This window comes from Bos indicus x Bos taurus, chromosome 9 (genome assembly GCF_003369695.1).
Source record: "Bos indicus x Bos taurus breed Angus x Brahman F1 hybrid chromosome 9, Bos_hybrid_MaternalHap_v2.0, whole genome shotgun sequence".
Classification (NCBI taxonomy): Eukaryota; Metazoa; Chordata; class Mammalia; order Artiodactyla; family Bovidae; genus Bos; species Bos indicus x Bos taurus.
The window spans coordinates 38,372,346-38,398,463 of NC_040084.1; the positions used below are offsets into that span (position 1 = coordinate 38,372,346).

General features: G+C 40.0%; 1 protein-coding gene across 3 annotated transcripts in view; it reads left to right on the forward strand.

The window, feature by feature from the left end:
• The window catches only part of LAMA4 (laminin subunit alpha 4), a 148,097-nt gene that overhangs the window by 85,632 nt on the left and 36,347 nt on the right, over positions 1–26,118 (forward strand). For all 3 annotated transcript variants that reach the window (XM_027551173.1, XM_027551174.1, XM_027551172.1), the window contains 7 exons: positions 1,057–1,250; positions 6,109–6,225; positions 9,712–9,860; positions 13,677–13,818; positions 14,513–14,609; positions 22,515–22,631; positions 24,219–24,398. In XM_027551173.1, coding sequence (XP_027406974.1) covers positions 1,057–1,250; positions 6,109–6,225; positions 9,712–9,860; positions 13,677–13,818; positions 14,513–14,609; positions 22,515–22,631; positions 24,219–24,398 — 996 coding nt within the window. The remainder of the gene's footprint in view (positions 1–1,056; positions 1,251–6,108; positions 6,226–9,711; positions 9,861–13,676; positions 13,819–14,512; positions 14,610–22,514; positions 22,632–24,218; positions 24,399–26,118) is intronic.

Here is a 26,118-nt window from a genome sequence, read left to right on the forward strand (position 1 = left end):
GGCTTTGCCAGGTTGTAAAGGGGCCCATGATACAGAAAGGGTTAAGAACACCTACATTAGATCATTTTCCTACAATTGTCACTGTCAACTTCTGTTAAAACTTGTTGTGAATATTTTAATAGAGGAGTAATTTTGGCATAAAGGTATATTGTGATAGCAGACTTACAAGGTCTTAGAAACAGTAAGAAATAAGGCAGAATCTCAGGCCCGTTTCTGAGTGCAGATTAGGCCAGCAGTCAGGAAGGCTGGAGCTCTCATGTCACAGCCAGATGCTTTGCCTGTTTGGGGATTTAACAAGACTACTCTGGGGAAGTGGAACCAAATACATCTCCCACTTAGCAGCCTTCCACCGAGTAAAGGCATTTTTTCAGCCACTTTCTCTACTCAACCGTGAACTTGTATCTTCTGTTCATGATGATGAAAGTAAATACAAAACCTCAATAAGACAGACTGATAGTCCCTGGAGAAAAAATAGAATCAAGGTACAGAAGCAATGCATGTAACTTTGATTAGAGAATTAAGACATAGGCAAAGTTTAAGAATATTTCATTGCCATTTAATCTTTCAGAATAATGATTCTGGAATAATGATTCCAGAATAATGATTAAGTTTGACCTAAATAAAGGAGCTAACTAAAAATAGCTGCCTGGAGAGAATACAGAAGATGAATGGTTGTACATTTGCCAATAATAGACAAAATAATTGGAGATATCTCTAACAGTAAAACTGTAGTATATCCAAGTTTCGTTTGTATGGTAAAGCTATTAATAATCTGTGTAATAATAAACCTAGTTGAATGACATCATTTCCACATAAAGCATCATCTTGACAGGAAAACTAATCAACTCCCTTTTTAGCTGATGGTGGTCTAGAATGGTCCAAATTCTACAAAATAGTATTTAAAACTTCAAATAATGGGGCCATTTTTGTGACCAACAGCTTTAATCGCTATTGCTAAAGACGTCACCTGCCAAATTTGCATCTTTGCTTCTGTGGGCTGGGATGGGAAGAGAAGGGAGGAGCCCAGACTGAGTTTCTGTGTGCCTTTCTCCCCAGTGCTGAGCCAGGCTGAGAGCTGGCAGAGGCAGTACAATGACACTCGCTCTCTGTTTCCTGTGGTCCTGGAGCAGCTGGACGACTATAACGCCAAGCTGTCAGACCTCCAGGAATCACTCGACCAGGCCCTTAACCATGTCAGGGATGCTGAAGACATGAACAGAGCCACAGCAGCCAGGCAGCGGGACCACGAGGTACGGTGGACACTAAATGTAAATGCATTTGGGGCATATATTAATACAACACGACGTTATCCTAAGAAGAGACAGTTGGTAAACAGTTTTTAAAATATTGGTACATTTAAATCTTTATTTTTAAAATTATCTGCACATTTTTTGCCACTGTCATTTGCTGATATAAGTGTGCACAACTAAAATCAAGTTGAAACTGGTGCAGTTGTTTACCTTGTGCGTTAAGAAGAATGCAGTTGTTCTTCGTGCTTCTGTCCGCCTGTGTTGGATGTATTTCTCTCGTTTGCAACTGAGAAAACAAGGCATAATTCCTGTGTATAACTTCTTTTATACCGAGAGTACTAAAAATCTCAAAGCAACCCAGAACCGTGTTAAGGATATGTGTGATTTTGGAAGGGCCTGATTAGCAAATCTCACAGCCTGACTGATCAGCAGCTGCAGAGGTAGGGAGTCTAATTCAAGCTAAGGTCTTACAAAGAGGTGAAAAGATTTCCCGGGCTTGGCCAGAGCTTGCCAAAGCGGTCACCTTACGGGGCCAGGATTTGTGCATGCCCACACCTCCAGATTTAGAACTGGTGGTGCTCACACTTCTACCCTGAGCAATACATGCACTCACACCATCACTGTGAATGGTCATTTTCTGATAGGAAGACATGTGCCTCTAAAAGCAGTGTCAGAAATAGGAAGCAGCTATGAGCAAGCTCATTACTTCAATTATGTTATCAGCAAACCCAACTTAAATTAGGTTCTCCAAACTGATTTTCAGTCATCGCTACCTTTCAGTAAGTCATCATCAAATTTCCTAAATAAAAGTGAGTTGTACTTATTATTGCCATTTTGCACCACTGAAGCAATCTCTTAGCCAATATGTTTTAGTATAATAATGGTCAGGATAGCATTTTTGTTTAAAAACAAAACCATGATTATCTGGCACAACAAAATTATGAGTGTAACACAAAATAAATTCTTTAAGCAGAATTTAAGAAAGTTACTGGGACTCATCCTTATCCTTGAATTTTTCCCACCCTCACGTCTCGTCAACCACAGGATCTGGCCCATTTTACCTTTGGAGTATTTTTAACTATCTTCCATCTTTTCCCTTCCTCTACGACTTCTCCAGTGTGGGCCTTTGTTATTTCTCAACTAAAATAGCCTCCTCCACTCCCCTCCATTCTTGGTTCTGTATTGTGATCATCTGCTAGTGGATGTCTCCCCCATTCACCATAAGTGTTTTACTATCACATTTCACTGTAAGAACTACAGTATGGCTTAAAAAAAAATAACACCAAAATTGCAATCCTTATACAAAACCAAAAATAACCACAAAGTTTGATCATTTTGTTGTGTGCAAATAATAGCCACACAACTAGTGATTACATTATTTATTTTGTCTTCCTACTCCCAATGTGAAAGGATAACAGAATAATAAAAATCTGTATCAGATGAATATGAGATTCTGTCTATTTAGGGACTCTGATAACCAAAGTTCCACCTTCCTAAGACTTTCTCTGTCTCTTTTTTAAGTATGAGGAGACTTTTATTTTTTGCATATGTGAAGTGGATACTGAAGCATGCTGAAAAATGCTAATTATGTCATTTTTCACTAATTATTAGTTTCTAAATTTTCTTCTGTTCAAATTGTCCATCTCTCTGTGAGAATACCTTTGTTTCAAAGCTAATTTTCTTCATTTCTGTCTAATTCTATGTCTGGCGAGTGACAGAAACCCTTTAACTTGAAGCACATCATTTCCAGCTACTACCGATGAGCTCACCAGGCAGTGCTGTTTGCACATGGTTTTGAAGCTTGGTTGTTACTTCAGGGTGTTAGCTGTGTTCCCACAAGGCAGCTCAGATAGACGAGCTTCCAGAAGGGATCATATCTCAGATTCTGTAACGGGAAAACTGCTCTGAGAGATCTAGATAATACCAATCTTTTTCACCCTTCTTCCTTACATACTTTAAAATATTGCTTTTGTGCAGAGCTATATAACTACCTGTCCTTGTGAAGACAAGAATGGTTAACCCCAGATAGTCATACTGAATTAAGCTTGATGGATTTTGAAGGGATATTGATTTTTTTTTAAGTTCTTACTTTAAGAGGATGTTCAAATGAGATGCTTTTCTGTCGCCAGACCTATGTCTTCCCCTGTAGCAAGGTATGTGGAGAAAATGGGTTTCATTCTTCTTTTCCACTAAATTAGAAAAGAGAGTCCAGGGAGTGAGACAGGACATTAAAATGAACTTTAAAAGTTTTAAAATATGTCATTCAAGTGTAGGCTTTTGTAATGAATTCTGTGATATCGTACCATAACAAAAATTTCAATTCCAATTTAAATTTACCATTTCTAAAGTAACTTGAGCTCACTTTTTACTCAGATTACAAAATGAGGCTTTTACTTTTTCCCCTCCTAAAGTTTCACTCTGTGTTCCTTTCAATCTCTGAAGTGCCACAGTGTCTCTTCAGAATCACAGCATCCCTGACTGTAAAACTCCAGAGTGGCAAGTGTAAATGAAAGTGTTCATCAGAAAACATATCCACACTTGGAACAGCCCAATGGAAAAATGGAAATTTCTCCAAAGAAGAAATACAGAAGGCCAAGAGGCACATGAAAAAGATACTCTACACCACTAATTAGTAGAGAAATGCAAATAAAAACTGCGATGAGCTGTCAGTTCACAATGGTCAGAATGGACATTATTTAAAAGTTTACAAATAACAAATGCTGGAGAAGGTGTGGAGAAAAGGGAACCCTCCCACAGTGTTGGTGGAAATAAAAAGTAGTGCAGCCACTATGGAAAGCAATATGAAGATGCCTTAAAAAACTGGCAGTAGAACTACTATATGACTCAGCAGTCCCACTCCTTGGCATATACCTGGAGAAAATCACAATTCAAAAAGATGCGTGCACCCCAGTATTTGTAGCAACACTATTCACAATAGGGAAAATATGGAAAAAAACAAAATGTCATTGACAGATGAATGGATGAAGAAGATGTGGAATATACATACAGTGGATTACTGTGTGTGTGCTCAGTAGTGTCTGACTCTGTGACACCATGGACTGTAGCCTACCAGGCTCCTCCATCCATGGAATTTTCCAGGCAAAATTACTGGAGTGGGTTGCTGTTTCTTTCTGCAATAGAATACTACTCAGCCATAAAACGGAGAAGGCAATGGCACCCCACTCCAGTACTCTTGCCTGGAAAATCCCATGGATGGAGGAGCCTGGTAGGCTGCAGTCCATGGGGTCGCTAAGAGTCGGATATGACTGAGCGAATTCACTTTCACTTTTCACTTTCATGCATTGGAGAAGGAAATGGCAACCCACTCCAGTGTTCTTGCCTGGAAACTCCCGAGGACGGGGGAGCCTGGTAGGCTGCAGTCCATGGGGTCGCTAAGAGTCGGACACGACTGAAGTGACTTAGCAGTAGCAGTAGCAGCCATAAAAAAAGAACCAAATAATGCCATTTGCAGCAACATGAATGCAACTAGAAATTATCACACCAAGTGAAGTAAGTCAGAAAGAGAAAGACAAATCCCATCTGATATCACTTATATGTGGAATCGAAATATGGCCCAAATGAACCTATCTCCAAAACAGCAACAAACGTGTAGACAGGGAGAAGAGACTTCTGGTTGCCAAGGAGGGGTGAGGCAAGGGAGAGGGATGAACTGAGAGTTTCGGGTTGGTAGATACAAACTATTGTGTTTAGAATGGATAGACAACAAGTTCTAATGTATAGCATGGGGAACTATATTCAATATCCTATGATAAAACATAATGGAAAAAGAACATTAAAAAGCAATGCATATGTGTGTGTAACTGAGTCACTTTGCTGTACAGCAGAGGTAGCACAGCACTGTAAATCAACTATACTTCAATTTTAAAAATTTTGAAAAGGAAAAAAAGGAAGAAAGAGCTCCCCTCGTAGCTCAGTGGTAAAGAATCTGTCAATGCAAGAGATACGGGTTCTATCCCTGGTCCAGGAAGATCCCACATGCTGCAGAGCAGCTAAGCCTGTGTGCTACAGCTACTGAGCCTGTGCTCTAGAGCCCAAGAGCTGCAACTACTGAGCCCATGTGCCACAACCACTGAAGCCCGTGTGCTCCACAAGAGAAGACCCCTCAATGAGAAGCCTGTGCGCCACACTAGAGAGTTGACCCCACTTGCTGCAACTAGAGAAAAGCCCGCGCAGCAATGAAGACCTAGCACCACCAAAAATAAATAAATAAAAATTTTAAATATTTTTTTAAAAAGAGGGACAAACTATATCCACACTTGGGCAATTTACCTCTTCAAAACACCTGAACATCTAACATAAAGAGTAGAAAGAAGCGAGATCAGAATTTTATGCTTTGATATTAGGGTCACTTTAAATTTCTGAAAGGACTTTAAGATTCTTTCGTATATATTTTATTCCTGTCCAGATGAGGTATTTGTGCCTGGCCCAAAGTTAGCACATGATAAATGCTTTCTGGAATTAGGTCACTTTTCAGTGACTGCAAATACGGAGCCTGTGTTCAGTCCCGTAACCTTGGCCCCACTTCACATTTATGGAGAAAGAAGCAGGGGCCCTCTTTGGAGTGTCAGTTCTCTTTGATGTGGTGGCACTGTAAGTAATAATCATAACTAAGTTCTTCAAGGCTCCTGAGGAGCTTACTTTCATTGTCTCCATTTTATAAATGAGAAAGCTGAGCCTGGGCTGGGTGGAATTCCCCAGCGTGGCACACCGACTCATTGGTGGGTCTGAGATAGGATCTGTCTGAGTGCAGTGACAGCAGGCTGACAGCACTCTCCCTAATGCCTTCCTTATCTAAAGTGACTGTCTATTTCTCTCTCCCTTGCTTTTCCTCCTGCAGAAACAGCATGAGAGAGTAAGGGAACAGACGGAAGGGGTGAACGCATCTCTGAGGACGTCTTCCAACTCACTGATGATGCCACGACTGACCCTGTCAGAACTTGATAGCATAATAAAGGTAAGGACACATGTGACTTTTTCAGGTTAATATTCATAGTAGGTTAGAACGTTAGCTCAGTGTCACAGAGGAGCAATCGACTCCATTCTATCAAGTTAGGTGGCATTGTTAAACTAAGATCAGGTGACTGCATTTTTCAGTTTCTTTCATTGTTCAGTTGCCACTAGCCACATATGGCTACTTAAATTTTAAATTACTCAAAACAAAATAAAATTTAGGACTTCCCTGGTGGTCCAGTGATTAAGAATCCGCCTGCTAATGCAGAGGACAGAGGTTCAATCCCTAATCCAGGAAGATTCCACGTGCCGCAGAGCAACTTAGCCCAAGCGCCACGATTGCTCTGAGCCTTCATGCCGCAACTACTGCTGTAAGCCTGCTCACCCTAGAGCCTGTGCTCTGCAACCGAAGAAGCCACCCCCAGGAGAAGTGCCCGCCTTGCAACCAGAGAAATCCCTCTTGCAGCAAGGAAGCCAAAAGTAAATACTTTTAAAAAATTCCTGTCACGTTAGCCACGTTTCACGTGCTCAGTAGCCCCACATGTGGTTGGTGGCTGCCATTTTGGGCAGCACAGCCAGTCACAGAAAGTTCTGTTGAAAGTGCAAATGTAGATGCATCCTACCCACTCTTTATGCATAAGTTGTATGTTTAATAAAGCTGGGATTCAAAATCAATGAAAGCCACATTTTTTTAAAGTAGAAATTTTACAATAAATGCAGTGAACCAAACTATCGCTGAAGTACTCTCGGCTTATTTTTATTACCTTCAAAAGGATATTATCTTAAAGTCATCTGATCCATCCTATTCTTTGACAGTTTTAGCTTCCTTTCTGTCCCTACTCCCATCTAGTTCCCCAGTGACATCAAAACCCACATGAATGAGTCTACCAGCTCTCAGACCTCCGGTTCCTTCAACTTCTCCTGTCCGATAAGCTCTTCCTCCCCATCCACCTCTGTAATCCCTCGTATGACCAGACCCAGGTCTTATCATCAATAAGAGTACCTCTTCCAAATCCCAGTATCAAGCACCTCTCTCCCTAAGCTTGGAGAAGGAAATGGCAACCCATTCCACTATTCTTGCCTGGAAAATTCCATAGACAGGGGAGCCTGGCAGACTGCAGTTCATTGGGGTTGCAAAGAGTCAGGCACAACTGAGCACCCTAAGCACCATCTGTTATCGCCCTTACTGTAGAGTGTACACCCCAGAAACTCTCTAGCCACTCCAAAACCTCCTCCATCTCATTCGTGCTACTCCTTTCATAGTCTTCCTTCCTTCAGTTCAGTCGCTCAATTGTGTCCGTCTCTTTGTGACCCTGTGAACTTCAGCACGAGCAGCTCAAATTATCAGTATAATCATTCTTTGCAAACACCCTTTACTTCCATACATACTTCTTCCTCTGTTATACTCACCTGAGAATTCTAATCTCATAAACCAGTAAACCCAAGTACCCTCAGCATCGTGGCCACTCCAGAGAAGCCAGTATGACTGGTGGGAAACCTACCTCCCGTCTATCAGTCTGGCTGGTGAACTTGCTTCATGCTTCATTAAAAATGGGAACAATGAGAAGAGAACTCCCTTCATTTTCGCTCCCCACATCTACCAGTCTGCTTGCATGTGTATCCTACTTCTCCCTTCCTTTCTGTTCTAATTAGTGAAGAGTCCCTTTTCCTATCAGAGTTCAGCCCCCCAACCTGTGTTCTAAATCCCACACTTCCACTGCTCAACAGTAGGGTTGCTGGGTTTCAGTCCATCAACTTGTGGCCTCTCTTTTCTGTTTTGCCCAGTTCTTACTCTACTGAATCACTACTGCCAACATAGAAACGTAGAAACATCTAGTATCTGATATCTTTTAAAATTAAAAAAAAACTTTCACATCCTCTCTGATCTCTGCACCATTACTCTGCTTCACAACAAAACATCTCAAGAGTTCTATATAGTTGCCATTTCCACCTTCCAGCCCCCCACTGTCTACTGTACTCAGCCCATTTGGAGAAATTACTGGTTGTCGTCAGTGTTGGAGTCTCTGAGGAGAACTATCAGTAAATGCTACCCACCTTCAGGACCTAAGTTCTAAAAAAGTTGAAAAATAGTAAATATGAAGATCAAGAATATCCCCTTTATTTCAGCTAATTGAGGTGTGGCTTTTTAAAAGATCTCTTAGCCAAGTGGGGTGGCTGATACTCAGTACCAGCATTAGCAGGTCTGCCCACTGAAATTGCCAACACCACAAGGTTCATGGTGGTGCCCCGGGCAGCTTGCACTGTATGGAGGAGCACAGGAAAACTCAGCTTTCTGCCGGCAGCTTGCTCCCTGGAGGCAGCAGTCTGGAGTTGAGCAGAGTCTATATAGTTATACCCCCAAATTTACCAATTAAGTAAACCACTTCTCCTCTCAGAGCAAAATAAGGAAAAGGTGCAAAGGTCACTAACTGAGCTCCCTTCATAGAGATGTAGCATCACATCAGGAGCTCGAAAAAAGTGCTCCTCACTAACAGCTGGCTTATGTCTTCTAGATAAAAAAGAAAATTAAGTGACCTGCTGAGAATCAGATAGAGGTGAGGGCAGGAATTCATATTGGCTTTGGAACAGTGACAGTGTTTAGAATCACTGTGTTCAATGACCAGGAGAGCAAATTTCTTTTCAGCGTTGAGGGCCCAGCCAAGGCTGGAAGTAATAGGTTTATAGCAGCATCCTATGTGTGATCTTTAGCCAAAATCATAGGTCCACAGTTGAACTGAAAATTAAGAGAGGTCACATGTCAAGGTGAGTGTCAGTCAGAGTAGTCAGCACAGGAAGTGCAGGTGAGAGGTCAAATAAGATGAGAACTGAATGATAACCATGAGACTTAGTAGCTCAGAAATCAGTAAGTAAATTTCTGTGTTGGTGGAGCAGTGGGGTAAAAACCAGACTGGAATAAGTCAAAAGTGTGAATTTTAAACTGATGAAATAGAGATAGCATGTATAAACACTTTATTTGCAGAGGGGTTCTATTTTGCTATGAAAGGATTAAAATTAGGGAGAAGTGAGGACAGTGGGGCGTTTCTACTTAGTTTTCTTTTTAGATGAGAGATGGCAGAGCATGTCTGAATCAGTAGAGGAGTTGAAGATGCAAATAGGTAAATATCTATGTATATAGTCTTTTAGACTTCCTGGTGGCTAAGCTGTAAAGAATCCACCTGCAGTGCACACAACGCAGGTTTGATCCTTGGGTGAGGAAGATACCCTGAAGGAGGGCATGGCAACCCACTCCAGTATTCTTGCCTGGAGACTCCCATGCACAGAGGAGCCTCGTGGACTACAGTCCATAGGGTCACAAAGAGTTGGACACAATTAAATCGACTAAACATGCACACATAGCCTTTTAGACTCTTCTGGATCTGGCCTGAAGCTGAACTTCACAGTAAGGAGGAATAGAGATTATCTTTGGTGCTCCCTAGGAAAAATATTTTAAATCCCTCTAAATTCAATTTTTTTTCAATATTTTCTTTAGAATGCATCAGGGATTTATGCCGAAATAGATGGAGCCAAAAATGAACTTCAAAGAAAACTATCCAACCTGAGCAACCTCAGTCATGATTTAGTTCAGGAAGCTGTTGACCATGCACGGAACCTTCAGCAAGAGGCTGATGAGTTGAGCAGGTAACACCCTGGTTGTAAGAATGCAGATATCTCCAGACTGAGTAACTTATTTTTGTTCACTTTCACATGACAGGGTTGCTGGGATACTGTGTTAATAGTTTGTTTTTAGGGTTGGGTTTGTGTGTTTGTTTGTCTGTTTGTTGGTTGGCCAGTTTGAGAACAAGTTGTTTTTTCTGAAATTGCTCTGGGGAGACAGTTTTTCAGTTTTAAAAAATCTGTCAGATTAGAGATCTGTGTTGTAGCGGGGTAGCTCTGTTCCACAAGTAATAGGATAACCTAACACGTTTTAGTTAGGGATATAACTGCTCCACAAAATATTATCAGGTAAATCAGATCCCTCTGCAAGGTCTAATTCTGCCGTCATTTCAGAGACAGCATGAGCTTTTCATACCCAGATGTCTTAAGTAAAGCTGGTAGGAAGTCAATAATATAAGGGACTTGTGTCAAATCCTCTAGCTGCTCCACAGTGCCTAGCCGGAACTATTTTATTTCAACACCTGTTAAGAGAGCATTGGTTGATGGTTTTCCTCAAAGTATCTAGAAGAGAGTCATAAGCACTCATTTAATGTTAATTTAAATGTACTAAAAGATTGGAGTTTAATTCATGATCCTGAAAAAAATAGGTAAATAACGAGATCATTGAAAAGAAAGATTGCAAATCTGGCAATTAGAAACAAGGATTGGTAAAGGTCATGAATTAAATAAGAACCAGTGTTCATTTCTGTTCAAAACTAAATCAGCTTTTTTTCTGATTGCCAAAATTTTCAAATATCCTTCCAAGTCTCCCAAGAAGAGAGGGCAGGTTTGGAGTGGGGATGGATAGATCATGGGTAAAATCTTGGTGTGTGAGATGGTGTTGTATACAGCTCAGTGTCATGTTCCCAGGAAATGGGTTTTTTATCAAGCCAGTCAAATGGAACTTGGAGAAAATGCTATCTTTGGTAATAACTGTATTGGTAGGTTATTGTTTTTGAAATTAATTTTATGGCTGTCTTCGTCGTTCTTTTGTCATTTAGTAACTACAGCTGTTTGGGAGTTCCCCGGTGGCTCAAATGGTAAAGAATCTGCCAGCAATGCAGGAGACCTGGATTCAGTCCCTGGGTTGGGAAGAACCCCTGAAGAAGGGACAGGCAACCCAGTCCAGTATTCTTGCCTAGGAAATTCCATGGACAGAGAAGCCTGGCAGGCCATAGTTCATGGGGTTAAAAAGAGTCAGACACCACTGAGCCACTAACAGCTCATTGAATGGGATACCAACACAAACCTCTAAATGTCACCCAGCAGCAAACAGAGTTCTAGCTAGAACTTCTAAGGAAGTAACCCCAAGCTGTACATGAAACATAATCATAAATATCAATCACCTTAAGTCTCCTTTTTATGTTTAGCATATTTCTACATATATTAAAACATCCAAATTTATAGATGTTCTCCCTTCAGAATGTGAATATTCTTCAACATCTATCTGGTATACCCAGTAGATTTGCATATTTTGTCTCAAATAGAAATACATACAATTCATCAAGAAGCTTCCATTTCAAAAGAACATTTTTTATTTTGTATATTATTATAGTACCCTTTTTGTGCCTAGTAATGAAAACAAAGAAAGGCTTTTTGTTTCAAATTCTTAGGTATATCTGCTCACCAACTCTAGCCAACACAATTTTTAAGTATTTAAAATATTGGTAACATTTTATACCTTTTATCCATTTCTTTTAAAACCTTCTCAGATTTTACTCTCTTTTCCATTTCTGAACAGGGAGTTATAGGGAGATATAAGTAGCAAACATTTGGATCAGAATTACCTTTGCAGAGCAGGGCTGCATTATAATTTTCATGGGCTGTAAAAAAAAATTTAATTATATGTCATAACTACCTTGGTATAAAAGCTAATGTAAGAATTACTGTTATCCTCACTTTTCTTCTTCTGATTAAAAAAAAAAAATTAACGTGAAAACATCTTTGTGGGCCCTTAGTGTGCCTAATAGATATCAGCCCTATTGTAGAGGAGCCAGAGTGATGGTGAACTTGGACAAAAGAGAATAGAGTTGCCAAGGAAATACAGAGGAAGTCTCTCTGAGCCTAAGCCAGTGCGCAGAGACTGAAACTGCATGAAGGAGGCTGAGAAACGATTAGCTGAGCTCAGTAGGTCCAGGTGGTGTGAAGAGAGGAGCCAGTGTAGGATCTGTAGTGTCGTGTAGATCCCATCACAGTGACTCTTCTGAGAAGTTACTGATGAATAAAGTGATACTAGTCATCCGTATCCAGAGTTGGGGGGGAAAGGATGGAACTGGTGGGTTTAAGACTGAATAAACTTAAGACAGAGGGTTTAGGATGGGCTGCGGAAGTGAGGGTGGCGTTCATAGTATAGAGGAAGAAGAAGAGTTTGTCAGTAATATGAATTACTGTGTGGATACCCATACAGTTTGAAATTTCCATTTAGGAAGTAGTTTAAGTATAATAATAAGCCCTGAGATTCGCTAGATGCCAGGCACGGTGCCAAGCACTAAACATATTTTATGCCTGTTGGACCTCACTTCAATCCTTTGAGGCGCATATTGTTATCAGCCTCTGCATGAGGGTGTCTAGTGCATGATGTGCTGTGCTGTGCTTAGTCGCTCAGTCCTGTCCTATTCTTATGACCCCATGGACTGTAGCCCTCCAGGCTCCCCTGTCCATGAGGATTCTCCAGGCAAGTATACTGCAGTGGGTTGCCAAGTCATCCTCCAGGAGATCTTCCCAACCCAAGAATTGAGCCCAGGTCTCCCTCTTTGCAGGTAGATTCTTTACCATCTGAGCCACCAGGGAAGCCCAGGAATACTGGAGTGGGTAGCCTATCCCTTCTCCAAGGGAACTTCCTGACCCAGGAATTGAACCAGGGTCTCCTGCATTGTAGGCAGATTCTTTACCAGCTGAAGCCCCCCAGTGCATGATGGGTACCAGTAAATATTAGCAGAACCTTACAGGAGTCAGAGGAGACAAAGGCAGAGAAAGTGGTGTAAGGATCAGGGTGATTGTGAGGTGGGGCTGTGCACTTAAGGGGAGCAGCTAGGCCTCAGGAATGAGACAGACCTTAACCATGTTTGCCTTGGGCAAGTTGTGCACCCTTCCTCAGAGCCTCAGCAACTTTTATGGGAAAGGAATAACAATGTCAACTTCACAGGTGTGGGAAGATGTAGAGATATAGTATATGGAATGGGGCTGACCCAGTATCTGCATGTGATGCTCAATACATATTATAACCCTTCTTCAAGAAATATGTGATCCGTTATATAAAAGAAAGAGATAAGATTGAATAAATAGAGTGAAACCAGCTAATATTTATTAATAACACCATGCTGAGGTTATGCACCCTCTCTGAGAGCCTTACTTTCTTTGACAGGGAGGGAATAACAGTGCTGATTCGGGTAAGCAGTAGGTGGGGATGAATGTAGGTTCATTCCTCTGCCTGACGCCACCACATAAACAAGCTCTTGCTTGAAGAGGTGCAGATGCTGTTTTAAAATCAGCATTTCCTTTCCCTGAGGCTGCTGCCAGGCAGGCAGTTGCCAAGGAGCCAAAACAAGGTGAAGTCTTGAAAGAACTAAAAGCAGAGGAATGGGAAGACGATGTGCCCCTAGGAAAGGCCAGGAGGTGGGGTGGGGGGCAGTGGAGGGGTGAGGAGGGGGCGTGTGGGTGAGCACTGCCCAGCCAGGTAACTTTAAAAAAACAAAAAGGAAGTGCCTATAGTCCTGGAAGTATTCTAATCAGACTCTAAAAATGGCCCTATTTCCCAAGGAGGTAAAAAGAGGCAATAATGCCAGGTTTGTTCATTAACAGGAATTTGCACAGTTCAGATATGAATGGACTGGTACAGAAGGCTTTGGATGCTTCAAATGTCTATGAGAATATTGCCAATTACGTTAGTGAAGCCAATGAAACAGCAGAACAGGCTTTGAACATCACTGATCGAATTTATGATGTGAGTATTCCCTTATTTTAACATTCATTTTTATATCAATATGTTGCCTTTTCCTGGCTTATGACTTTGTTTCCTAATGTCATCTCTTGAGCTTCCAATGTCATTCAGATGGCAGAAAGAGTAGCAGAACTGAGAAAAGATCATTTTATTTATGTTATGAATGCTTCAGTAGTACAGGTTCTTCGAGATGTGTCATACTCCAGTCAGTGAATGCCAGTTCCTTTAACATAAGCTTTTTTAAACCTAAGTCCCTGAATAGAAAATATCGAAGACTAGTTCCTGCTGATACAGAAGATTGTTGTTGTTCAGTTGCTCAGTCGTGTCCGACTCTGTGACGCTGTGGACTGCAGCACGGCACTAGAGAAGATACTTTATGCATATATTCAGATTTCCTCAACTCAAAAACATTGTTTATTTAACAGCTTCTTTGTAACAGGCACTTTCTTTGGTGGGGCCTTGGCCAGGCACTGTTCTGAGTTCACTGAATTTTCTTCAAAAACCATTTATCTTGTAAATATCAAAGATATTATTTTTTCATGTTTACATTTGACCTTAATTTCGAACTATGAAATGAAGCTGTATGAATTTTGTTTGCTGTTTAGCAGATAAAGTGTAAACCATTTAAATCCTAGAATGATGAAAACTTGATTTCTTTTGCTGTCATTCCTACTTTCTCTCTCCGATTCCTTTGTAGGCTGTGAGTGGGATTGATACACAGATCATTTACCATAAAGATGAGAGCGAGAACCTCCTCAATCAAGCCAGAGAGCTGCAAGCAAGGGCAGATTCTAGTAAATATCTTCACTTTCCTGTCTGCCTTCTGATTTGTAGCTGCTTCCCTCCTTCCACACAGTGTTTCTGCGTGTAAACAGAGGTTACAAAATTCTAGAAATAGAAAGAAGAAATTCTGTTTCATTTCAATATTGCCTTAATAGTTCCTGCTCATAGTCAAGGTATTAAAAAAGCAGCTGTTAGATATTTTAAAATAAATTGTGGTTTTAAAAAATTTCCATGTAGTAAAATTACATGGAAACATATAGTGGATATTCTTGCTAATCAAAAAGACTAATTAGTAGAAACTTGCTATAAATACCAATTTTCAGGGAGTTATTACCATAAAATATGCTTCACCCTAAAATTATATCACACATAATGTAACCTTTCTTGAAGAATTCAGAAGCCCTTTAAAACTTTACCTTGAAGGTCTTCTCTGGTGGTCCAGTGGCTAAGACTCTGACCCCAGTGCTGGGGGAAGGGAGGCGGGTTTGATCCCTGGCCTGGGAACTGGATCCCACATGCCACAACTAAAAGATCCTGAATGCTGCAACAAAGACCTGGTGCTGCCAAATAAGGAAATGAAAATAAATATTCAAAGTTTACCATGAAGAGATGGGTCAGCACTGAGTCAGGAGGACAGGGTACCGCAGAGCCCTCTGGTTTTTTTGCACTTTTTTGTAGTTTGTATTCTACCCAGTTGCTGCATTGAGGACAACCCTAATGACCACATGGAAAGAAGCACTTCCAAAGGCTGAGGCCTGCATCTGCTAAATCAAACAGGTCGAACATTGGGAGAGGGAAGGAAAAACAAAAGTGAAATGATTCTGGTTAGCTTTGAATCTTGTTGCTGCTGCTGCTACTGCTAAGTCGCTTCAGTCGTGTCAGACTCTGCTCGACCCCATAGACAGAAACCACGAGGCTCCCCCGTCCCTGGGATTCTCCAGGCAAGAACACTGGAGTGGGTTGCCATTTCCTTCTCCAGTGCATGAAAGTGAAAAGTGAAAGTGAAGTCTCTCAGTCGTGTCCAACTCTTAGCAGCCCCATGGACTGCAGCCTACCAGGCTCCTCCATCCATGGGATTTTCCAGGCAAGAGTACTGGAGTGGGTTGCCATTGCCTTATTACAATCATTGATCATATATCAAGCTATGCATTTGATCAACTGCTTCAAGTCTAGTCATCATTTCCGTTGAAAGCTCAGTCATATACTTGGTAATACAAGAAATAATAATCTTGTGAAACAAGCAAAATACAAATGGTATAGTTAATAACATTAGTGGAATTAAAAGTAAATATTTTAGCCATGAGCCTCCCACACCAGTTTTTTTTAAAGATTGTCAAGACTAGGGAATGGGTCACTTAGAGCAGAAATCTTGAATCTTGTTATTTACTGTTAAAAACAAACTGAAAATTTTTACTAAAACTTACTTATCTCTGGGGCAATGAGCTCATTCCTAAGGATATTCGAGCATTGACTAATGAGGTCAGAAATCCATTATCTAGCTAACTTCTGCCACCTAAAAACAAAGACTAAGTTTGAAACTGAAGATTTCATATGATTTCATCAAAGTAATTAATCCCAAGTCTAAATGTTCATTTTCTCTTTTTTTTCCAAAGAAAATAAATGCACTTGTTTTTATATGCAGACTCTTTAACTATTTAATTACATAAAACAACTATTTTCTGGGTGAACAAAGGCATTAAAAATGCTGTTTCTTCATTCTAATTAATTTATTATACAAGTCTAGTCTTACACATGCTCTTTAGAAAAGAATTAGAATATTAACAGTAAAGAATTAGAATATCAATAGTAAAATATTTTTGGATAAATGTCATATCTGTGTATTGCTTTTGTAGTGAAGACCAGAATATGTGGGTCTTTGTGATGCAGTGACAAAGTATTTTAGTCTCCTTAATAATTTGCAACGTATTTTCTCAGTCTTGTCATTATTGAGTTGTTGAACCTTGTGAAAGCAGTTTTTCTATTCTAATAATGCTATCTCTTCAAAGTTGCATATTTTATGTGCAGATTAGTCTCTCTGGTTTGGTCTCTGAATATTTTGCAGATCTGGTCGCCTATTTCATGATCTTGTTTGGTTAAATCCCTTCATATGTTTATTTGCAAAAGAGACACCTATGGGGACTTAGGACTGTGTGGCTCAGAACTTGCTTTGCTTTAGAAAATATGAGTGTTTGTAATATAAATTCACATTTTCAGATTGAATCATATTCATCTCTTGAGTTATATTGTAATTTCAGATTACTGTTAATTCATTTCCAAATGAGTTCCAATGATCAGTAATCTTAATTCACCAGGTTTCCTTTTCTTCATTATCTGTGTCAAATAGTTAACAGTCTGTAATAAACTCAGGAAGCTACTATTTTTTAAAATCTTCTACTGAATTCATTTGTAAAATGGAAAATGTTTATGTAAGACAGTAAGTTCCAAATAGGACAGACATTTTATGAAGCATTTCTTCTTTTAAACATCCAGCCCCAAATAGATTTTCTTTCTTCTATTTTTATCAGACTCCAAATATAGTTAAATATATTTAGCCTCAATGTATCAACCAGTGTTTTTTGCAGTAACAGACCCAAAAGAAAGAGTGAATAGACTGCTGTATCACAATATGAAAAAGTTGAAGCTAAACAGAGAGAAGGCACAAAGCAATTACAAAAGATGTTTAAGACCCTCCTTGAATTCTGGGGAGTTATTGACACTAACCAGAGGAAACAAGAAAGAAGCGCTTGTACTTTAGTTATGTTGTACTTGGTACAAAGTACATTGACAGAATCAACTAAGCATCACCTATATATACATACCCGTTATACACATGTATGGGAAAAAATAACTGTACAATAAAACCAAGCACACCAATACTGTATAATTGAAAAGAGACAGTATACCATGGGAGAGTATATATCTGTAAGCCCATTAGAGAGAAGGAAAAGAAGAATGGGAAGTGAAGAAATTACTTATCTGTCAAGAAACATACATTTCTTGATGCTTTGGAAGTAAACAAAGCATGAACCGATTCTTGGGAAGTTGATCCTTCAGTTTAGGTGACGAGATTTTACATTGTGACTTGTTTAGATTTGTGCCAAGAGAGCCCCAATTAAGGTCTATGCTACAAGAACATTTTCAAGAATAATTTTTCAAGAAAAGACTTATAATCAAAACAGGTACTAGAATGAATGGAAAATCTGATGTATGTAATCTGGAGAACTGTATGTATGTGCATATGTATAATAAATCTAATCAGCAATTAAGCCCTCCCATAAGAAAATCTCAAGGCTCAAATGGCTTCACTAGTGAATTCTCCAAAACACTTGAAGAAATAACTCCATTAGTATATAAATTCTTCCAGAAAATAGAAAAATTGGAAATCCTCTGTTTTTCCATGAAGTCAACAAAATTTAGACATCAAATCCTAAGGACATTATAAACAAGGAAAAATATAAGCCAAATTCTCTCAGGAACAAAGATGTGAAAATCCTATCAAAAAATTGGCCAATCAAATCTAGCATACATAAAATTGGTAATACATGATCAAGTTAGGTTTATTCCAGAATTTCAATATTTTAACATTTAAAACATTAGTAGCAATTCACCACATTTACCAGACATAGGAGACCACTCATATGCTTATCTCACTACTTTCAGGAAGATCATTTAACAAAATTCAGTACCCACTCATGTTTTAAAAAAACTCATAGCAAACTAGGAATAGAAGGAAACTTCCATAATCTAACAAGGAAGAATAAAATAATATTCAGCAAGTATATATTCATACTGAAATATTGAAAGCTTCCCCATTAGGATTGGAAATAAGACAAGGACGACCCACATTATCAATTCATTGTGTAAGTACCTAGTTTAATTCTGGGTAAAACAATTAGAAATTAACTTTTAAAATAACACTGTTTGCCATAACAAAATACCTAGGAATAAATCTGATGAAAGATGCTAAGATCTTTACACATCAAACTATGGTACACTACTGAAGAAATTAAAAGATGAAATAAATAAATAGAGATCAAAAGGAGAATTTAGATCTAAGGAAGAATAAATAAAAACTGTATTATATTTATATATATTTAATATATATAAATACATATACATTTTTATATAATAAAAACTTCCATTAAATGAAAGTTTTTATTATATTAAAAACTCTATAAACTGTATTATTTATATATGTTTTTGTTCAGTTGCTCAGTTATGTCTGACTCTTTGCAACCCCATGGACTGCAGCAGGCCATGTTTCCCTGTTGTTCATCATCTCCCAGAGTTTGCTCAAACTCATGTCCTTTGAGTCGGTAAGGACATACAACCATTTTGTCCTCTGTCGTCTCCTTCTCCTTCTGCCTTCAATCTTTCCCAGCATCAGGGTTTTTTCCAATGAGTCAGCTCTTCGAAACAGGTGCCCAGAGTATTGGCGCTTCAGCTTCAGCATCTGTCCTTCTAATGAATATTCAGGGTTGATTTCCCTTAGACTAACACAAGCTGGAATCAAGATTGCCAAGAGAAATATCAATAACCTCAGATATGCAGATGACACCACCCTTATGGCAGAAAGTGAAGAGGAACTCAAAAGCCTCTTGATGAAAGTGAAAGTGGAGAGTGAAAAAGTTGGTTTAAAGCTCAACATTCAGAAAACAAAGATCATGGCATCCGGTCCCACCACTTCATGGGAAATAGATGGGGAAACAGTGGAAACAGTGTCAGACTTTATTTTTCTGGGCTCCAAAATCACTGCAGATGGTGACTGCAGCCATGAAATTAAAAGACGCTTACTCCTTGGAAGGAAAGTTATGACCAACCTAGATAGCATATTCAAAAGCAGAGACATTACTTTGCCAACAAAGGTTCGTCTAGTCAAGGCTATAGTTTTTCCTGTGGTCATGTATGGATGTGAGAGTTGGACTGTGAAGAAGGCTGAGCGCCGAAGAATTGATGCTTTTGAACTGTGGTGTTGGAGAAGACTCTTGAGAGTCCCTTGGACTGCAAGGGGATCCAACCAGTCCATTCTGAAGGAGATCAGCCCTGGGATTTCTTTGGAAGGAATGATGCTAAAGCTGAAAGTCCAGTACTTTGGCCACCTCATGCAAAGAGTTGACTCATTGGAAAAGACTCTGATGCTGGGAGGGATTGGGGGCAGGAGGAGAAGGGGACGACAGAGGATGAGATGGCTGGATGGCATCACTGACTCGATGGACGTGAGTCTGAGTGAACTCTGGGAGTTGGTGATGGACAGGGAGGCCTGGCGTGCTGCGATTCATGGGGTTGTAAAGAGTCAGACATGACTGAGCGACTGAACTGATCTGATATCATCTGAGTGGTTTGAGCTCCTTGCAATCCAAGGGACTCTCAAGAGTCTTCTCCAATATCACAGTTCGAAAGCATCAATTCTTCAGCACTCAGCCTTCTTTATGGTCCAACTCTGACATCCGTAATGACTACCGCAACAATCATAGTTTTGACTATACGGACCTTTGTCAGCAAACTGTCTCTCTTTTTTAATACGTTGTCTAGGTTTGTCATAGCTTTTCTTCCGAGGAGCAAACATCTTTTAATTTGATGGCTGCAGTCACCATCCACAGTGATTTTGAAGCCCAAGAAAATAGTCTGTCACTGTTTCCACTGTTTCCCCATCTATTTGCCATGAAGCGATGGGAGTGGATGCCATGATCTTAGTTTTTTGACTGTTGAGTTTTAAGCCAGCTTTTTCACTCTCCTCTTTTGCCTTCATCAAGTGGCTCTCTAGTTTCTCTTGGCTTTCTGCCATAAGGATGGTGTCATCTGCACATCTGAGGTTATTAATATTTCTTCCAGCAATCTTGATTCCAGCTTGTACTTCATTCAGCCCAACGTTTCTCATGAGGTACTCTGCATATAAGTTAAATAAGCAGGATGACAGTATACAGCCTGACGTACTCCTATTCCAATTTTGAACCAGTCCATTGTTCCTTGTCTGGTTCTAACTGTTGCTTCTTGGCCTGCATACAGGTTAGGTGGCAGGTAAGGTGGTCTGGTATTCCCATCTCTTGAAGAATTTTCCACAGTTTGTTGTGATCCACATAGTCAGAGGCTTTAGCATAGTCAATGAAGCAGAAGTAGATGTTTTTCTGGAACTCTCTTGCTTTCTCTGTGATCCAGTGGATGTTGGCAATTTGATCTCTGGTTCCTCTGTCTTTTCTAAATCCGGCTTGTACATATAGAAGTTCTTGGTTCATGTACTGTTGAAGCCTAGCTTGAAGGATTTTGAGCATTACCTTGCTAGCATATGAAAGGAGTGCAATTGTTTATTTATGAGTGTAATGTATTATATATATATATATATGTAGTTTTTATATAATAACTTACATTAAGTGTGGGCTTCCCTAGTGGCTCAGACGGTAAAGTGTCTGTCTGCAATGCAGGAGACCTGGGTTCGATCCCTGGGTTGGGAAGATCCCCTGGAGAAGGAAATGGCAGCCCACTCCAGTATTCTTGCCTGGAAAATTCCATGGACCGTGGAGCCTGGTAGGTTACGGTCCATGGGGTCGCAAAGAGTCAGACACGACTGAGCGACTTCACTTTTACTTTACATTAAGTGGAAGATTTGAATTTGTAAAAATAAGAGTTACTGCCAGAATATATCTGTAGATTCAATATAATTGCAATTAAAGTACCAGAACTGTATATACACATATGGGATGTTTCTAGAATTTCTTTGGAAATGAGCGTGGATAGGGTAGACAAGAATAGCCAGCACAGTCTTAAAGAACAAAAAAACAGTTGGAAGATTTAAACTACTCAAGACTTTTAACTGTACAGAAATTAAGACAGTGATACAAAAGATATAAAAAATTATAATATTCTGTCAGATCAGCCCTGGGATTTCTTTGGAAGGAATGATGCTAAAGCTGAAACTCCAGTACTTTGGCCACCTCATGCAAAGAGTTGACTCATTGGAAAAGACTCTGATGCTGGGAGAGATTGGGGGCAGGAGGAGAAGGGGACGACAGAGGATGAGATGGCTGGATGGCATCACTGACTCGATGGATGTGAGTCTGAGTGAACTCCGGGAGTTGGTGATGGACAGGGAGGCCTGGAGTGCTGCGATTCATGGGGTCGCAAAGAGTCAGACACGAATGAGCAACTGATCTGATCTGATCATTTCTTTTGAATAAAGCTTAAAAATAGACACAGCTAAGGAACAGAGGTAGGACTACGTTCGGGTAAGCATGGAGGTCCCAGGAAACCTTAAAGGGCTAACCATGCTCTTTTTGTTGCCCTGGGTATTGGTTATATTTGGCGTTCAGTTTGGGAAAATTCATCAAGCCATGTGTACCATTTTCTAGATGCGTGTTGTGTATCAATTAAAATTTTATTAAAACAAGTAAGAAAAAAGAACTATTCTTATCTAACCAGTCTGCTCTTAATCAGCTGTGCATCTAGGTGTTATTAGTCATAGCAGTACTATATTTTTCAATCAAAAAATTAGCCATTATCTCTATACCTTTATGAGTTACTTTATGACATCCTATATCACTCCCAAGCAGTGTTACAGGTTTTCTGCAGTCCTTTACCTCTTAACTGAAGTACCACTTCCCAGAATTGGCGTTCTATGTTTATATCATATTCAGAATATTGCAGATGACTGCATTGTACAAGGGGCTTCCCTGATAGCTCAGTTGGTAAAGAATCCCCCTGCAATGCAGGAGACCCTAGTTCGACCCACTCCAGTATCCTAGCCTGGAGAATTCCATGGACTACATAGTGCATGGAGTCGCAAAGAGTCGGACATGACAACGACTTTCACTTCACTTCATTTCCATGGTACAAACCAGAATTTTTTTCGTTGAAACAGAGATTTCACCACCCCACCCCCCAGTCTTTGCCCTGCTTGTACTCTTTTGGCTTCTCCTCCACAGGCAGTGATGAGGCAGTGGTGGATACCAGCAGGCGCGTGGGAGGAGCCCTAGCAAGGAAGAGTGCTCTCAGAGACAGATTAAATGATGCCATGAAAAGACTGCAGGCCGCAGAGAGAGGTGAGGGTCCCAACCAAAACGTAAGCTCTTCTGTTTGTTCACTAATATTAAGGGAAACCTCTGAGGAAAGAGTAGGTGATTCCCTGCTTATTAATCTTTTTATAAATAGTATTGCTTTCTGATGACAAAAGAAACTTCGTTTATCTCACACACACACACACACACACACACACACACACAAAAGTCCTGAAAGATAATAAAAGCTGTAGCTACATCACCTAGGGATGACAATTAAATTTAAGAGCATTTTCCTCCAGTCTTGTGTGTGTGGGGGTGTGGGTGTGTGTGTATGTGTGTGTGAATGAGATCAGGATGTTTATACTGTTGGGTAACCTACTTGTGAACATTCCTTTTCATTAACAAATAAGCCCCAATTTGGTTATTGGGTTTCTCTGACCCCAGCAATAAACAGCTGCTCTCTGTTAGATGGCATGTCTTTCTTATAATGCAAGCAGAGAGACCACCTAGCCAGAGAGGGAAACAAGAGCACTCATGTTGCCTAATCTGAAACTATGGGGGTATCTCAGAAAGATGTGATGGGAAGCAGATGTGCCTTTCCCAGCATAGTGAAAGTTAGCACATTACTGCTGGATGTGGGGTTTCACTACACGGAGCAAATCCGGCAGCAGTACCACCGGACACCAAAGCCCTGGCCAGATGGGTCCATCTGATCGGCGTCATCAGAGCTACTACATGCTAAGCCCTGGGCTGCATTTTACAAACATCATCTCATGTGGGAAAGTATTGCTTTTAGGCTGATGTGAACCCCAAGGCTTGTCAAGTCTGGGGAGCTTGCTCTGAAAGGTACAGCAACACAAAGACGATGACCCAGGATTCAAAGCCACAACCGTCACGAGTTCAGAGCGTGAGAGGTTGAGTTAAATGTTTCTCTGGTTAAAAAAAAAAAAAATAAGAAGAAGCTAAACCTCACCTGAGAGATTGTTAATTGTTTTTATTTACAGAATTAATGCATGCCCATTGTAGAAAAATTAGAAAATATGGATAACAAAAGAGAAAAAACAAGGGAAATCTGTTATAATTTCATTATCTAGGAAACAAACGTTTTGTTGTAAACTTGTTTTTATTTTAAATATATAACTTAAAAATTGCACTATAGATCTCTTTTGAAACTTACTTTTCTTATTCAAAAATACCTTTTCTTACCAATTTATGTCTGTACTAGAGCATCATTTTTATGGCAGAAGGAAAGTGATATTTACAGTGGATTTCAAGCAAACATTTTATGAGTTAGTATCTCATACACATTTTGTATAGTTTTCTCACCAGGTCTCTAACTTGAAGTAATACTACTCTTTAAAAAAAAATTACCTCTAATTTTGAAATGTTTTAAATGAACTACATTATTTTATTGAGACTTTAGAGTCTTTCAATCTCATTTGTCAATACTGTTTACAGTATTCTTATGCACCTAACTTACACCATGATTAACATGCATATAAAGGTCTCAGTTTGACTGAAAAGCCTAAATTTGAGGTCTGTTTCATCCCAGTGATTAAATGAGTATTCATGATCCCATCAAAGGCCCTACTTCTTTGCAAAATAAATGTCCTTGTGCTCTGTGTGAAGGTGATGCCCAGCAGCGCCTGGGTCAGTCCCAGCTGATCACCGCGGAAGCTAACAAGACCACAATGGAAGTCCAGGAGGCAACCGCCCCGATGGCTAGCAACCTAACCAACTGGTCACAGAATCTCCAAAGTTTTGACTCTTCTGCTTACAACACTGCCGTGGACTCTGCCAGAGATGCAGGTATCACCTAGCAACTTCACAACCTGCATCCAGTTGAGGGACTGGTCATTAAACCCTGCATATCTTTCGTTAAGAAGCAGTGTTTTTTCATTTGAGTTTTAGATTAGAATGTTGTAGAAGTTAACTTGTGTGCTTAGTCGCTCAGTCACATCTGACTCTTTGCGACCCCATGGACTATGGCCCACCAGGCTCCTCTGTCCAGGCAAGAATACTGGAGTGGGTTGCCATACAAAACAAGTAAATAAAAAGGCATATTGTAATATGAGAGTTCATAAAGACTCTAAAGTGGCTCCATTTCTCTGAGAGAATTGAGGGGAGAGAAACCCTGTTTTGTACACATTTTCATAACCAACATTTAATGCAATGCTTTAAATGTACTCTACTGCCTTTAATGTTAAAGACTGTTATACTATATAATAATAGTCATTTTATAGTATGGCTCTTGTGGTCAGTGATCCAAATAACATACACTTACCTCTGTATTAATAAACACACTAAACTGATAGTAGCTAATTATTTACCTAATTTCTTTCCTTTTGTTGGAGAAGCAGTTTGTTTCCTAAGTACAGAAAAGAGATGTTTCCTAGGTCCTCACTGAAATAGTCTCCTGAAGCATGAAAATGAAAGTAGCTCAGTTGTGTCTGACTCTTTACGACCCCATGGACTGTACAGTCCATGGAATTCTCCAGGCCAGAATTCTGGAGTGGGTAACCTTTCCCTTCTCCAGGGGATCTTCCCAACTCAGAGATCAAACCCAGGTCTCCCACATTACAGGTGGATTCTTTACCAGCTGAGGCTCCAAGGAAGCCCTGTTCTCCTGAATCTGAGTTTAATTTGGCTCCAGGAAGAGGCTTGCTTTTGCTCAGCTGCTCATGCTCGGTGACCATGCCCTGCCCTTAGCTAGGAGTTTGCCCAAAGGTATTTGTTTCCAGTGGTTCTCAAACACGAGTGTGCATCAGAACCACCTGGACCCCATCCCCATATTGCTGGTCTGGGGACCACACATTGAGAACCACTGCTTCAGTCCATGAAACTTTTAAGAAAGCTATGCTATTCTCTGTTTTGGATTTTTTTTTTTTCCATCAAATTGTATCCTCATGATTTGTGCTCTTTTCTCTGTGTAAATTATATATCCCCTCCTCCTCCCCCCCCACACGAAAAGAAAATAACCTTAAAAATCAGTATGGTCTGCTCATACTACCACCTTTGTCTAGGATCATAGATCATGACTCCCCAGCCCCCAACCTTGGCACCACTGCCACTTTTCCGGGCATGCTCCCTTATTTCTTCCATCCAGCTCTGCTGCTGCTGGGACCACTGCAGTTGGCATTGTGATGTGTGAACAGGCATCTTAGGAAAAAACCTTCCCACCCACCCCACCTTGCCCAACATTTCTTTTGACCTGTTATATCAGTTAGAAATGTAAGCAGAGCTTGTGCTCTTTAGTGAAACATCTGTGTACTTGTCATGGGTCCCACCCTTTAGAAATGTACATTGTATATCAGCTTGCTCTGCATACAATTTATAGATCAATATGTATTGTAAACATTGCAGGATAGAAACTGATTATGCTTTGGACTTAACTATTAATTTTTTAGAATTAAATATAGTTTCATTATTTTCTTATAAAATTAGTTTCTTATAGTTCTACCAGAAATAACCATGCATTTGTTATCTCTTCACCTGATTGCTGAAATAGACTTAACTACTGAGATATCTA